Here is a 14,224-nt window from a genome sequence, read left to right on the forward strand (position 1 = left end):
GGCATGGACGCGGCCGGCGTCTGACCCGCGATCATCAGGATGGCACTGGTATCACCGGGACCATGGCCGGAAAATGGGGGCCCTTTCACCGGCACGCGCCCGACGGACAGCGTGCGCTTCCGGGCCGGCAGCCACTGGTGCTGGTCGAGGGTGTTGGGTCCTGGGAAGCCATTGTGGGCAAGGTTGGAGGTTCTGGACGTGTGGTCGATCAGACCCCACCCTGGCGTACCCTACCGCCACCGGCCACCGGCCACCGGCCACCGGCCACCGGGCGTCACCTCGCGCCCCTCCCCCCTCCCCCAGGTCAAGTCCACTGCAGGGGGGCGATAGAGGGGGGTCAAATACCGAGGCGCACCGCCCCCCCCCCTCCAAGTGGGGAGAACCCTCGCCATGGCCGGTATTTCCAGTTTTGAGGTCTCCTTCGCGGGCGCTGTCCCCCTCCCTGGGCCGATCTGCGAACAGGGCCAGCGGCCCGGGCCCTGTCCGAGCACCAGGGGTCAAGGCCCTGGAGAGATCGAGGAGGCTGGCCGCCGGTCAAGGTGTCTGCCTCTTGCGGGAGCTCCTCCGGGGGACCAACTCGACCGGCCGCGGCCGATCCCTCCACCACAGTCCCCGTGTCCCGGGACTGGCCTTGGCTTCAATCGGGTGGCTTGCCCGGTGATTGAAGTCCGGGAACCAGGGAAACACCGGTACCCCCCTCGCCCCCCTCCCCCCTCCCCCCGCCCCCCGGCACTAGGGGCAGAGACAGACCGTTTAGCTTGAGAAAAACCCGCCGCGCGGGGACGGGCCCCCGGCCGCGGGCGGGAGGCCACCAAGCAGCGACGAGAGCGCCTCGTCCGTGGGCCCGGCCCATGCCATCCATGGCGACCTGACAAACGCGGGGCGCCGAGTTTCAAGAGCGGCCTGCTGGGCGAACAGCCCAGCTCCTGGCCCCCCCCCCCCCCCTCCCTCCGCTCGCGTGCCACTTGACTCGATCCAGGCGTGCCCCGGCCGAAAAGGAAGGGTGGGGAGCAGGCGGAAGCGGCCGAGAGGCGTTGGCGTGGCCCCTTGCCACGGGACGCCATTGGGGCAGAGTACATTTCGGCCGTGCTTCCGTGCCCCGCCCTGCCCCGCCCCCTTCCCCCTCTCGCGCGGTCCACTTGCGATGCTTGAGGGCCTGGGCGCCCAAGCGCCGGCGGCTGGCCTGTGGCCGTGTATCGCCTGGAAGTTTCGAGCGCAAGCATAATGCCGGCCATGGGAAGCCCCCGCCCTGCCCCGCTCTTTGCGCGCCTCCCCCCCCCCCCCCGGCCTTCTTGCCCCTCCGCTGCTCCGAGGAAGACTTGAGACCCCCCTTCGGGAAAAACCACGCCTGGACAGGGTCCGGTGTCAGACAGTCGGCGAGAATGTCGTTTATGCCGGGAAATTGAGCGGTATCTCGCTTGCGGGACGCAAGCGCAGGGTACGCGCATGTATGTATGGCCTCCTGCCAGTGCGCCGGCGCCAACGCAGAGGCAGCTCGCTTATCGCAGTGCGTATGGGGCCCCGAGCGGGCTGCGGGGTCAATGCGCGCGCACTGGCGCCCCCGGTGGGGGCCCAGGGGGGGGGGGGAAGGTGCGCCCGTATCGCGCTGCTGCCCATGTCGCCGGCCCCAACCCGGCTCAGGGTGGCCGAGTGCATGAGCGAGTGGATCCGGGATGTGGTGACCATGCGTGATAGGGAGACCGCCAGTGTGTTGCTGACCACTTCGCCAAGGGTATGGGCGAGGAGTGGCCAGGACGGCCAGGCACCCGTTTGCTCACAGACCATAGTACCAGCCTGTCCGGGCGGTTGTGCGTATGTTGCCGGTGGGGCTCGAGCCGTCTGCGACCCCCGGGGGCGGGCGGGGGGAAGGCCCCTCGAGTCGAGGGCCGATTAATTGCCGGCGGATCGGCGCCACTTGTGGTCCTGGCCTTGTCTCCCGCGTCGCGCGGCGCGGACCGGCGCCCCCCCCCCCCCCCCCTGGCCCCGGCGCCGGGGGGCCCGGCATCGAGCAGCAGCGGACTGGTCTCACCTCGGCCTCGGTGTATGTCGGGTGCCATGGGTGCTGCTGCGAGCAGCCCGGACCAGATGATTGGGACGCGGGGCGCCGGTGATGGTGTAGGACCGGGCCGCGCCTAAGCCAAAGCAGGGGCTGTTAAGCTGCCTCAGAGTGGGGGCCACCACGGGGGGCGGGGGGCTGTGAGCCAAGAGCGGGACCTTCCCCGCAACCAGGCCAGGATCAAAGCACCGGCCGATCCCTCTCGCTGGAGATGCCGAACCACTGGGAGGCCCCCCCCCCCAGTATGAACCACGCCAGGGCGTTGGAGAATGCGCGCAAGTGTGTGCGCAGCGTCGACGCAGGTCCTATCACTGGATGGGGCGGGGGGGGGGGGGCGGGGTGGCGACGGGTGTGCACTGGCGTGGGCGCGCAAGATTGCGACCCCACCCCCAACGGGGCTGTGTCGTTGAGTGCGCGCCCCGCAGCGTGAGCCCCCCTTACTGCCCCACTGTACCCCCGCCCCGCTGCCTTTTTGCAGCATTGTGCACCACCTCCAAGAGGGCATGTCCGATGCCGGGCCCCTAACTGGACCGAATGAAACAGAGCAACTTTCAGGCGGGGCGCCGAAAATGGACCGGTTGGTGCTATCTATTCGGAGCGCGTGAGCGCACCCGTGGGACAGCCGAAGGGGGAGGCGCGGCGATTTGTTTGCGCCAGCCGCCCCGAGCGAGCCCAACCGGGAGGGTGTGTGCGTGTGCGTGTGCGCGCGCGCGCGTGTGCGCCATGTCGCCGCCACCCCGCCTTCCACCTTCCTGCTTTGGGCCAAGCTGTGCTCATGTGTGTCCGGCGAAAGGCCCAAGGCGGGTGGGGAGCGCAAGACGGCGATGGGCTGCCAAGAGGAGTGTCGCCACCTTCGGCAGGGAAGCCGCGATGTCCGGTCGCGATTGAAGCCGGCCACCAAGAGCTTGGTACGCAACTGGCGCAGAGAAGTCCGCGGCCGAGGCCGGGAAAATGGCAGGGAGAGAGAGAGAGAGAGAAAAGACGGGCACGCGGGCACACCCGATTGTGGGCTTCCTCGCCTGCCAGCTGGAAAAAGGAGTCCATGACATGCCACGGCTGATCACGGCACACGCGTCGGCCTGTGCCGCGACGCAATTGTGGCGTATGGGGGGATGACACACGTCGGTCCGTTGGGAGTAGCGCCCCCCGCGCCCGGCTGCCGGGGCAAAACGGGCCGGCCTCCCCCGGGACCCGGGCCGGGGAGGGAGGAGCGAGGGCGGAGAAGGGGAGGGGGAGGAGGCGCCGCGGGCGCGGCCCTCCCCGGGGGAAGGGGGCACGTTAAATCCGCCGGCGTCGGTGCCCCGGCCCGGGGGAGGGGAGGCTCCAGACCGGCAGCGACCCGGCCGAGGTCCCGGCATAGGGGGCCGGGCCAACTGGTCAGAGGGGGGGGGGGGGGAGGAAAGGCAAATGGGTGGTGAGTTTGGATTTCCAGGGGCTATTCTCGCCGGTGCCGGCATGGTGCGCATCGACGCGGGGCGGGGCCGGGCGGCGAGCGGGCAGGAGGGAGGGAGGGAGGCCGGGCGGCGCAGCAATCCGGGCCGGTGCCACGGCCCGGGGGCCCACGCGGCCGGCTTGGGTATCCAGGGGCGGCCGCCGCGAAAGCATGTATGTGCCCTTGCAAGCACGTGGCACATTTCCTGCCCCGGTGGGCCCTGCCCAGGGATGTGTGTCGGTGTGGCTGGGGCGCGCGGGGGGGGGGGGGGGGAAGACGCCGCCGGCGCGTGTGCGACTGACACAGGCAAGGGGTCGCAAGGGACAACCCGCCCTGCGGGCCGCCCCCGGCGCCATGCACCTGGCGCAACCCAACAGCGGGTCAGATGCGTACCATCTTCGGTCCGGGCCCGGGTGCGCAGGTCTCGCTGGCGTTGGCGGAACTTGGCACTTCGCTCGTCGGGGGTCTCCAAATGCGGGGCATACGCCAGGCGGAGGACACGCACCCCCGGCAGGGAGGATGCGTGGCGGCGATTGGCGCGACTCTTGGCCAGCCTGGGCGAGGAGAAGGGCGCCGGGGGCGGCCCGCAGGCGACAGCGACATGGGGAGGACGAAGGTCAGGGACCGGCGTGGGGGGAGGGGGGGGGGGGGGGCACTGCGCGCGGCCTCGGCCACGCGCGTGGGACATGCGCCTGTGCATGTGGAGGCGCCAATCGAAATGGCCGGGAATGGGGCAGGCACGTACCGCGCTTGGCGAACTGTGCGAAAGGTGGCCAGAAAGACAGGCGCCATGGATTGAAATTCATCGGACTGGGTGTACCCGTAGGGCAGGTGGGCCGTGCAGAGTTCGGTCGCAAGGGCCAGCCGACAGACAGGGGCCGGTGAGGGCAGCCCACCGGGGGGTGGCTCCTCGCCCGGCCGCGCGCCAGGGGCCAGCAGCCGGCCGAGATACTCGGCCAGATCTTGGCACGCATCCAGCGGCGAGCCAAATACACGGAGATCCGGCATGCCAAAGATCAGCATGTAGCGCGATTCGTCGGCCACCGTGCACACGCGAACCGGCCGCCGGCGGCCGGCGGCGGCCTCTTCCTCCTCCTCGGGCAGGCGTAAATGCCCGATCCCCCCGAGGGCAAAGCGCCGATCGGCAGGTGGCCCGGCTTGGATGAGCTCGGCTCGGGTGTGGAGGTCCACAGCACCACCGAGCTCCGGGCGTGCCACGGGGAGATGCCCGGCCAGGGCGGCCTCCGGCGGAGTGGCCAAGGATCTCGCCGAGGCAGCGGCCGCGGCAACAGGGCGGGCGGTCATTTTGGCGGAGGTGGCCGCCGCTTGCCGGGGAGGCGGGCCCAACTCCGCGGCATGGCGGCCGCCGGAGGGCGGCTTCGCCAGCAGGGCAGCCGCCACGGCATTTGTCAGTGATTTCGAAAAGTCCGACTCCGGCACCGGCAAGGCCGGAGGGGCGTCACAGGGCTCCGGGACCGGGGCACGGCGCTGGGCGCGCGGCCGGTGCCGTCGCCTTTTTCGCTCCGGAGAGCCAGGGCGGTCCGACGGCAGGTCGGCCATCTGTCGCGCAACCGGAAGACCCCCGAGCCGGCGGGCAGCAAGAGAGGCAAGCGAAGTGACAGCGGCGAGAGGACGCAGGGCGGGCGAGGGAGAGGCATGGTTGGTGGCCGAGCCCGCTCGAGTCCGGGAGAGATCCTCACCCTGGCGGCACTTATATGTGCGCGCGCGCGTGTGTGTGCGTGTGTGTCGGCGTGCGCGATCGGGCACCGAAGGGAGCCGGGGCTGGGAATGCGGCTGATGCCGGCGTGTTTATTGTTCACGTGATCCCCGCACCAGAATGAGGGCCGCCACCACCAGCGCCACAGCCGGCGAGGTGCCGGGGTCGGCGAAGAGCTGGCGGATGTCCTGGGCCGCGGCGACGAGGGAGGGGTGGTCCTCCTCGCCAGGCTGGGCGGCATGCACGCGGACGTCGACCTCGCTGGGCCGGTAAGTTGATGAGTCGCTGTCGAAGCGCAAGGTGATGTCGAGTCTGGAAGGCCACCAGGTCGGGGGGGGGGGGGGGGGGGGGGGGGGGGGGGGGGGGGGGCCGACGCGAGAGGGCACGCGGAAAGGGAGTGTAAGAGACAGCCAACATGAAGATGAAGGGCCCTCGATAGGGGAGGGAGGGGGGGGGGGAGCGGAAGGATCGAGGGCGGCCTGCCCAGCGACACACCTTCCCTTTAGGGAGATGAAGATGCTCCCTGAGCCGGAGCCGACATCGACAATCGGAGGGTCGGGGAAGGCAGACAGCAAGACGGTGCCGAGATTGGCCGCCGGCGAGCCGGGCGCGGCCGATGGGCTGGTCAGGTCGGCCCAGCGCCGGGCAATGTCGGCCGCAAGGGTCCGGCGAACGGCGAGGCCCTGCAGGGCACGTTCGGCCGCGTCGAGCAGCAGATTGGCGGAGCTGGCCGGCTGGCGAGGCTCCGGGGGGCTGACGCCTGCCCGGCCCCCGCGGGCCAGGGAGGCGTGCGATCCGTGTGCGACCAGGCGCCGGCTGACCGTCACCGGGACCGTGTGTCGCCAGAGGGCCAGGCCGGGGGAGCCGTCGCGGGCGATGGCCGGGCGAAAAATCAGACAGGGGCTGACATGTCCAGAGCCGGGGCCGGCTGCCGGCAAGTCGCCGAGGAAGCCAACAAGGACACGCCCATGGCCGGCCTGGCGGACCACGCGTCCGGAGAGAGCCGACAATTGAAGGCGACTTTGCTGGAGCGCGCGCCGGCGGGGGGCCTCGTGGTAGGGGGCGAAGACGCGTCGCAGCAGATCCGGCCGGGCAAAGAGGGCCCGTGTGGTCGAGGCATTGGCCGGTGGCTGGGGCTGCCTGGACCGGGTCAGGCGCTGGGCCTCCTGCAGAACCACATCCGCCAGGGTGGTGGGTGTTTGGCGGGCGGAGCGAAGCGGGCGTCCGGGTGTCGGCAGGGGGGAATCCCCCTGGAATGCGCGCAAGGTCCCCTCCGGGCGGTGGTGAAACCCGAGGGCACCGATGCGTTGGACCAACTCCGCGCGATAGCGGGTGTATGCGATGGCGGTGGCCCGGAGGCGCTCCTGCGAGGCGTCATCCAACTCCGACGTGGTCAGGAGCTCGGACAAACTGCCGGAAGGGGGGAGCCGCACAGGCGAGAGGGGCATGCCGGATGTCAGAGGGCCGGAGAGAGGGGGGGCGGGGGGGAAATGCGAGAGAAGGGGAGTCCCGGGCGGAATGGTCCATTCGTGCGCACTCCTGGGTTTGCTGCTCGAGGAGGCCGAGAAAGCGCAGGGAGAAACGAGTGGTGCCGCGATCCGTCGAATAGTAGTTCATGGCTTCAGAAGGGCCGGCGAGGGAGGCCGAGCGGAGGGGGCGCGCGCCAGAGGGGAGGGGAAACAAGGTACGGGGTGGTGTGGACGGCAAATGTTTGGGGGGGGGGGAGGGGGGGGAGGGGACCGGGGGGCCGGGGAGGAGAGCATCTTGGCGACAACGCGATCGGAAGGCCGCCCCCGGTGGGAGGGACGCACGGTTTCTGAAATGGGCTAGCGGGGGAGCGCCGATGGGTGCCGGATCATGTGCCATACTGTGACCCCGACGCATGATCAGTCCCATCATTGACTTTCACGTTCGGCGCCCGCCCCCCAATCTTTAGCTCTGGGAAAAGCGGGGCGGGGCCGGGCCCTCCGCACGCCACAAGGGAACGGCCGAGGGAGAGTATCCCAGGCTTGGGACGGCCTGCGGGCGGGGAACGGGGGTGTGGACGCGCGGCGGCGGGCGGCCCAGAAAAAGGGAGAATGAAGACTGGGCACGTTCGGGGGGGGGGGGGGGGAGAAGGGGATGCGAGCACAGGCATGTTTATATTTTGATTCATTTCTCCATGTATTGGACTTCTTGCTGCCGGCAGTGTCAACTGTGGTGGAAATATGTAACGGTTGGAGGATTCCCCGGCGGGGGGGGGCCGAGAGAAAGGCGAGGCTCCCCTGCGGCGAGGCGCCAGTCCACCCGGTTCCCATTCTGCGGGGGGTTCTCCCTCGGGGGGTTCTGGCGTCCTCGTCCCTGGCGCGCCCCCTGCCCTGGAGGGAGGCGGGGCGAACGGCCGTGCCGCTAGTCTCCATGCGTGAACGGGCAGTCAGAGAAGGGGGCCGCCGGGGGGGGGGGGGGCAGTCAGTCACGCACCTGCTCGCGCGCGCGCGCGCGTGCGCGCCGCGCCCCCCCGCCCCCGCCAGCATGGGCCTGCTTCTGTGGGTGTGTATATGTGTGTTCTTTCGCCCTCGGCCTTCCGTCCGGAGGTGGTGCGGGCGGCCCGGGCGGGGATCGTGCGCCGCCTGGGAGAAAGCCCTGGGGGAATTGGGTCCGCTCCTTCCCGGTGGCTGTCCGGGCGAGTGTGGAGTCCCCCGGCGCCCCCCCCCCCCCCCCCCCCCATGTGAGAGGAGCCACCGGCCGACATGTTTTCCCTGGCCCGATGCCTCCTGTGGCCTTCTTTCGGCGCCGGGGTGCGGGGCCCTGTCGGATAAAATTGCTCACGCGCTCCTTCGAGAGTACCCATGCGCTCGTGGCCGCGGCTTTCCCCGACCCAGCCGAGAGGGCGCCGGGAGCCACTGTTGCCCTGTCGGGCGCAGGCCTCCACCTGCCAAGCCTCCTGACTGGCGGCGGCCGGGCATCTTTCCCCCCCCCCCGCCCCGCCCGAGGACAGGGGGTGCTCCGTAAGACCGCGCGCGCGCACGCAGTGGCCTCCTCTGGGCTCGCTGGGCCATTTTTCCTCCCCGACCCCTCATCCAAGTCCCGAGGAGCCCTGCATTGTGTGTGCCTCTCCCCCTCGGGCAAGAGCAAACACGCGCACCATCTCTAGTTGAGAGCCGGGGCAATCGGTCCCCCCTGGCCCAGTCGAGGCCCTGCGCGGTTCCGGAATGCCACCGCGGCCCAAGACTCTGGTTGGGCGAGGCAAAGGGACAGGGGGGCGCGGGGGGGGGGGGGCCGAGGGCATGAGGGCCCGCGCACACTGCGTCTGAGGCCTGCTGTTGAAGCGCGCGCGTTGTGGGCGCGGATTTGTGTCAACTCCCGGCAGGGGGGGAGCAAGCCGCCGCCCCCCCCCGCCGTCAGGAGCGCGAGTGGGTGCGGGTGTGCGAGTGTGCGCAGAAGGAGCGAGGATGGAGTGTGTCATAATACCACCGGATCTCTCTCGCTCTCATCCCCGGGGGCTGTGCGCAGCAAGCCCCTCGTGGTGGGCTCAAGAGGCTCCACGCCAGACTGGGCAGCCCTGGAACTGGCGCTTCAGCCGCCTCCCTTTCTAGACTTTCCGCCTTTTCCCCGCCCCCCTCTCTTTCCCCCCTCTCCCCCTTTCCTCCCTCCCCATTTGGCCCGGGCCAGTCAGCCAAGCAACGTGCGCCCCCCCCCCTGCTTCCCTTGCTCGCTCGCTCGCGCGCTCTCTCCCTTTCCCATGGGCACACGCACATATGCGTGCTGGCTCTGCTGTGGTGTCACATTCTTTCCGCCCCCTTCTGTCGGATTGTCGCTTACCTCTCTTCTCCTCCCTCCCTCCCTCTCTCTCTCTCTCTCTCCCCTCTGCCCCCTTGTATTCCGCATCCCCCCCCCTCAGTCATAGCGGGTCCGGCCTGCACACACCCAGCTGCCATACACCATGCGGCTCGCTCGCCTTCTCGGCCTGCTGCTCATGGGCGTCTTCGTGGTGGTGCTGTTCACGCAGATGATTGTCCTCGTGAATACCCCCCCTCCGGGCACAGATGCACCGGTTAAGACCAACCCCCCGGCCGGCGGCACGCACGAGCCGGCCAACGATGCCCATGTTCCCGATGGCCAGCGCGCCACGGTCGACGGCAAGCCCGGCATCTACCTCAGCAATCCGTCCTACTACAAGGCTGGCAGCAACTCCAATGGCTTCCAGGCGTCGCGGGCCTTCATCCCGGACGACCTGGTTACCGCGGCCTCCGGCGACTGGGCCTGGGCGGCCAATGTGCCGATTGTGTGCGTTCCCCCCCCCCCCCTGGGTCCTTTCCCTCCCTGGCTTCTCCCTGGTGCGGTGCTTCTTTGCTGACCGTCTTTTGGTCCTTCCCTCCCCTGCCCGATCTCTCCCCCTGTCGCCACAGCTACACCTGGGTCAATGGAAGCGACCCCGAGTACCAGGAGATCCGCGCCAAGTATGGCGGCACTCGTTCGGTGGGCGGTTCTCGTGACCGCGATAGCGGAGAGCTCCGCCATTCCTTCCGCTCGCTTGAGATCTTCGCCCCCTGGTGGAAGGGCCAGATCTTCCTTGTGTATGTGCTGCCTTTCTCCCCCCCCACCCCACCCTCTCCCTCGCCTTCTCCCATGTGTCGACACGCATGGATATGCAGCATGGTCGCATGCGTGCAGGCATCTCCATGCGCCGACGGCCTCTGAGTGCATCCCATTTCCTGTCCCGCGGCCAGCTCACTCACTCATGTTGTTCCCCCCCCCCCCCCCCTTCCGCACACATAGCTCCCCCTTTGCCCAGTCTCCTCCCTGGCTCGACCCGCAGCACCCCCGCGTGACCATCATCGACCAGCACTCGATCATGCGCGACGACGGTGAGCAGCCCACCTTCAACACCAACGCCATCGAGCAGTTCTTCTACCGGATCCCCAACATCGGCCCGGTGTTTGTCCACGTGAATGACGACTACTTCTTCGGGTCGCCTCTCTATCCGTGGGACCTGTTCCTGAAGGATGGCGGGTCGAAGCTCTTCTTCGAGCGGTCCCCCATCCGCGGCACCATCGAGAACCAGCGCTCGTACAAGAAGTCCCGCACCAAGCTCTGGGTGGCCTCCGTGTACCACACCAAGTGGCTGATGGACGAGTACTACAAGAAGTCGGTCCCCCTGCACTTCGTCAAGCACTCGCCCTTCGTCTATCAGACGGCCGTGCTCAAGCACCTCCGCGAGAACATGCTTCCCGAGCAGTACATCCAGTCTTCCAAGCACCGGTTCCGCCACTGGGATGATGTTCTCACGCCGTTTGCCCATCATGCGGTCATGATGGAGGAGGCCAGTCTCTTCAACACCACGGCCCAGGTGATGACCTTCGAGGAGCTGGTCCCGCAGATGGCTTTCCTGGTTCTCCGTGACACCACCAAGCCCAATGACCCGACCCTGTTGGACATCCTGAACCGTCGCCCGCGCATGTTCGCCATCAATGACAGCTTCAACACCGCGGCCGCCGGGCAGATCCTGCACGACGTCATCAGCGAGATGTTCCCCTGGGTGTCGAGCTTCGAGATTGACAAGCGCAGCCTCTTCCGCCCGGTGCGGTATGGCATCCCGCTTCCGGTCCCGACCCCTGAGGCTCCGTCGGCCTCCGAAACTGCCCCGGCTCCCGAGACGGTCAGCCAGAGCGCCAGCCTCCTGGCGGCCTAAGGTGTGGGCGTGCCGGCATCCCGGTTTATCCCCCCTCCCTCCCTCTCCCTCTCTCTCTCTCTCTCTCTCTCTCCGCCTTTCTGCCATGCCGTGGCGTTCATTCTTTGTTCTGTCCGCGCCGCGCGCCGGCGCACACCGGCGGGGGGACGGCCACAGTGGCGGCAGGGGGCAGCCTCTTCTCGCCTACCTTCCCCCCTCCCCCTCTCCCTTCCCCCCTGTCCTTGTTCCTGCGCCCGCCTTCGGTGTATCTCTCTTTCCCTCTCCTTTCCTCCCCTCCGCTTTTGCTCCTTTCTCCTTTTCCGCGGCACACGCTGCTCGCGGACTGCGGCTGGTTGGCGCGGGTGCAAGACACCAGGGCCGATGGAGGAGGGCCATTACGGGAGCACGAGCGGGGCGAGGGGAGGGGACAGCAGGATCGGCCGAGGCAACCCAGTAGCGACACACACACACACACAGACATCGTAAAAGGCATCCAGGCCGCCCCCTCCTCCCCCTTCCCCTGGCCTCCCCCACTTTTTTTGGCCTCCATAAAGCGGGGCCGCACTCCGATCCTCGGCCTGGCACCATACATCCCCCCTCCCACGTCTCTGGCTCAAGCAGGCGAGTGCTGCCCTCCCTCTGTAGAATACCCACATCAGTGTTGATAATGTGCCCTTTTCCTTCTTTTTTCTGGCTGTGTCTTCCCACACATGGCTTCGGGGAGGCCTTCCCCCCGAGGGGGGGGGGGGGGGGTCAGGCGTCTGGCCGCAAGGGGGGCAGCGGGGAAAAGGCCCGGCCCTGTTTGTCCACTTGTTGCCCCCGGGAGCTGGGTGGGCGGGGGGGGGGGGGAATAGTGCCGCCACCGGTCGGTCGCTTGTTGCGCGAGGTGTCCGTGCGTGAAACACGCATCGTTGGGACACCCGGCGCTTGGCGCCCGGATCCGGTGGCAGGGCGGGCGGGGAAATTCAAATCCCGGTCCTAATCACGCGGGCCGCGAGCCTCGGGCCAGGCAAGTTGCCAAACACTCAGTAGACACGCCTCTCGATGGGTGTACATGCGTGTGTGCGGACGGCGATTGGCCGCGGCCGGGTGTCTGGATCCAGCATCCGCTGTCCATCGCTCAGCGCCCCCCTCCCCCCCCCAGACTCCGCGGTCGCCACTTCGCCCGTGCATATTTGGGATCGTCCTTGGGCGGGCCGGCTGGCGAGGGGATCCGACAAAGCGGGCTTCACCCGGCGACCCCCTCCCCCGCTCCTCCTCCCCGTGCTCCCCTCGCTCCCCTCCTGCTTGGTCACCTTCTTCGCTGCCCCCCCCCCCCCACCCCACTGTACCTGTCTCCGCCTTCCAGATCGCCCGGACGCGATGTCCCTCTCATCGACGGCAATCTTGGCCGGGGCGATTGCCATCTGCGCTGGCATCGGCACGCACCGCGCCATCCCCGCCATCCAGGACACCTTCATGCGGGCGGGCCTCTTCGGCCATGATGTTCATAAGCCCGGTCGCCCGAAGCTGTGCGTGCCCGCCGCTGCTCCGGCTGTTTCGCCGCCCGGGCCACCTGCCCGGCTGCTCTCGCGCTCCCGTCCCGGACTAACTCGGCCCTGGGCCATGTCAGCCCCGAGAGTTTGGGCACCGTGGCGGCGGCCATCTACCTGGTGGCGTTGCTGCTGTTTGTCCCCTTCCTGCCGATCGCTCCGCGCTTCATCGGCGGCAACGGCTGGGCCGAGTGGGCTGCCTCCTCGGAGCTTGCCCACCTGTCCCTGGCCAAGGTACTTGCCGATGCCGTCGTGCTATCCTGCCCTGCCCCCCCCCCCCGGCTTGGCTGCCCCTTCCCCAACTGCGACTGACTGTCCCCTCCCCCCGCCGCTCCTCCCTCGCCGCCCCGCCGCGCGCCTGGTGGCCCATCTCCCCCGGGGGCGGGGGGCCCGATAGCTGACCGAGTACCTTGCAGCCCTGTTGAGCATCGGGTCGATGGCCTTCCTCGGCTTCGCAGACGATGTGCTGGAGCTCCGCTGGAGGCACAAGCTGGCCATGCCAGCCTTGGCCTCGCTCCCATTGCTGGTGGTCTATTACGCCACGTACAATCACACGGAGGTCCTCCTGCCGCGAGTGGTTCGCCTGGCCGGGCGGCTGGTCCTCGGGGGCGCGGCCCTGCCCGGGCGCACCGTCCAGCTGGGCCTGCTATACTACCTTTACATGGGTGCCCTGGCGGTCTTCTGCACGAACGCCATCAACATCCTGGCCGGCATCAATGGCCTGGAGGTGGGCCAGTCGCTGGTGGCCGGCGGGGCCCTGGCGGCGCATCTCCTGTGCCAGCTCTTCCTGCCGGCCGGGTTGCTCGGGGCCGCGGCGGCCAACGGCGGCGGCGCCTCCGGCCCGGGGACCACGCTGACCGACGAAAATCACCTCCTGGCCTTGGTGCTGCTGCTGCCCTTCCTCGGGGTGAGCTATGCCCTGTACCTGCGCAATCGGACCCCGGCGGCGGTCTTTGTCGGGGACGCGTATTGCTACTTCGCCGGGATGACCCTGGCCGCGTGTGGCATTGTCGGCCATGCGGGCAAGACCCTCCTGCTCTTTATGCTGCCGCAGGTGTTCAACTTCCTGCTGAGTGCCCCGCAGTTGTTCGGGTTCCTGGAGTGCCCGCGGCATCGAATGCCTCGCAATGCCGAGGACCCGGATGCCATGGCGGCCGACAGCGCGGAGCAGCAGCAGCAGCAGCAGCAGCAGCAGCAGCAGCAGCAGCAGCAGCAGTCCGGCCGGCCCCGGCGACCGCTCCTCCTGACGGCCAGCCGGGGGAGTCTGATTACGGCCGGGTCGGCCCGGCGCCTGGGCATTCGCCTGCGACACGCGACGCCGGAGGATCGGCTGGCGGCCGGGCGCGAGCTGGCGGCCGTCGCGCGCCGGGCTCTGGCCGGCGACCGGGAAATCCTGGCCCGATTGACCTGGCGCAATCGCGTGGGATTGCACCTGGCGCGCTTGCTCCAGGCCGTCGGCTTGACTCGCATCGATTCGGCCAAGGGGGAGTTCATCAACCTGACCTTGCCGAATTTGATGCTCCTCCATCGTGGGAACATGGCCGAGGGCGACCTGACCGCGGCCCTTCTCCAGGCGCAGGCCCTGTGGATCGGCTTGGCCTTTGCGATCCGGTATCCGGGCGCGGCGCTGGCGTACCACACGTGATCGTCCCCTTCAATATAGACTGCTGTTAGCCGGCCGCGCGCTGTTGTTGGCCGCGCTAGCCGTTGGCCAGGGCCCGGGCGATCGGGGTGGCGGACGCGGGGGGGGGGGCGGCGGCGGCGGCGGCGGCGGCGCTCGTTGGTAGTCCTGGCAAACGGACGGCCCGGGGCCCGGCAGGGGGCGGGGGGCGCGAAG

General features: G+C 69.1%; 4 protein-coding genes across 4 annotated transcripts; 2 read left to right on the forward strand and 2 right to left on the reverse strand.

Moving 5' to 3' along the window:
- Positions 1 to 3,334: 3,334 nt before the first annotated feature.
- Positions 3,335 to 6,822, reverse strand: H696_04956 (hypothetical protein; the record flags this gene model as incomplete). The annotated part of the gene is made up of 6 exons (XM_009498822.1): positions 3,335 to 3,429; positions 3,882 to 4,042; positions 4,234 to 4,976; positions 5,322 to 5,517; positions 5,701 to 6,615; positions 6,743 to 6,822. 6 exons carry the CDS (start codon positions 6,820 to 6,822, stop codon positions 3,335 to 3,337), a joined length of 2,190 nt encoding a protein of 729 aa, XP_009497097.1.
- Positions 6,823 to 8,763: 1,941 nt separating this feature from the next.
- Positions 8,764 to 10,939, forward strand: H696_04957 (hypothetical protein). Its single transcript, XM_009498823.1, has 4 exons — positions 8,764 to 8,869; positions 9,086 to 9,471; positions 9,594 to 9,761; positions 9,964 to 10,939. Exons 2-4 carry the CDS (start codon positions 9,128 to 9,130, stop codon positions 10,874 to 10,876), a joined length of 1,425 nt encoding a protein of 474 aa, XP_009497098.1. The 5' UTR covers positions 8,764 to 8,869; positions 9,086 to 9,127; the 3' UTR covers positions 10,877 to 10,939.
- H696_04958 (hypothetical protein) lies at positions 10,928 to 11,523 on the reverse strand. The gene has a single exon (XM_009498824.1). It carries the CDS (start codon positions 11,445 to 11,447, stop codon positions 10,974 to 10,976), a length of 474 nt encoding a protein of 157 aa, XP_009497099.1. The 5' UTR covers positions 11,448 to 11,523; the 3' UTR covers positions 10,928 to 10,973.
- A 642-nt stretch (positions 11,524 to 12,165) lies between these two features.
- H696_04959 (hypothetical protein) lies at positions 12,166 to 14,064 on the forward strand. Its single transcript, XM_009498825.1, has 3 exons — positions 12,166 to 12,366; positions 12,468 to 12,621; positions 12,785 to 14,064. Exons 1-3 carry the CDS (start codon positions 12,218 to 12,220, stop codon positions 14,030 to 14,032), a joined length of 1,551 nt encoding a protein of 516 aa, XP_009497100.1. The 5' UTR covers positions 12,166 to 12,217; the 3' UTR covers positions 14,033 to 14,064.
- The last annotated feature ends 160 nt before the right edge of the window (positions 14,065 to 14,224 follow it).

The sequence above is a fragment of the Fonticula alba genome, assembly GCF_000388065.1.
Source record: "Fonticula alba strain ATCC 38817 unplaced genomic scaffold supercont2.8, whole genome shotgun sequence".
NCBI lineage: Eukaryota > Rotosphaerida > Fonticulaceae > Fonticula > Fonticula alba.

What these genes read in the sequence shown, in the direction of transcription:
- H696_04957 (XM_009498823.1), top strand. Translation starts at nt 9,128, where the DNA reads ATGCGGCTCGCTCGCCTTCTCGGCCTGCTGCTCATGGGCGTCTTCGTG. An exon ending in GCGGCCAATGTGCCGATTGT is followed by an intron (nt 9,472 to 9,593) that starts GTGCGTTCCCCC and finishes CTGTCGCCACAG; the next exon opens with CTACACCTGGGTCAATGGAA. An exon ending in AAGGGCCAGATCTTCCTTGT is followed by an intron (nt 9,762 to 9,963) that starts GTATGTGCTGCC and finishes CCGCACACATAG; the next exon opens with CTCCCCCTTTGCCCAGTCTC.
- H696_04958 (XM_009498824.1), bottom strand. Translation starts at nt 11,447, where the DNA reads ATGTATGGTGCCAGGCCGAGGATCGGAGTGCGGCCCCGCTTTATGGAG.
- H696_04959 (XM_009498825.1), top strand. Translation starts at nt 12,218, where the DNA reads ATGTCCCTCTCATCGACGGCAATCTTGGCCGGGGCGATTGCCATCTGC. An exon ending in AAGCCCGGTCGCCCGAAGCT is followed by an intron (nt 12,367 to 12,467) that starts GTGCGTGCCCGC and finishes GGGCCATGTCAG; the next exon opens with CCCCGAGAGTTTGGGCACCG. An exon ending in CCCACCTGTCCCTGGCCAAG is followed by an intron (nt 12,622 to 12,784) that starts GTACTTGCCGAT and finishes GGGGCCCGATAG; the next exon opens with CTGACCGAGTACCTTGCAGC.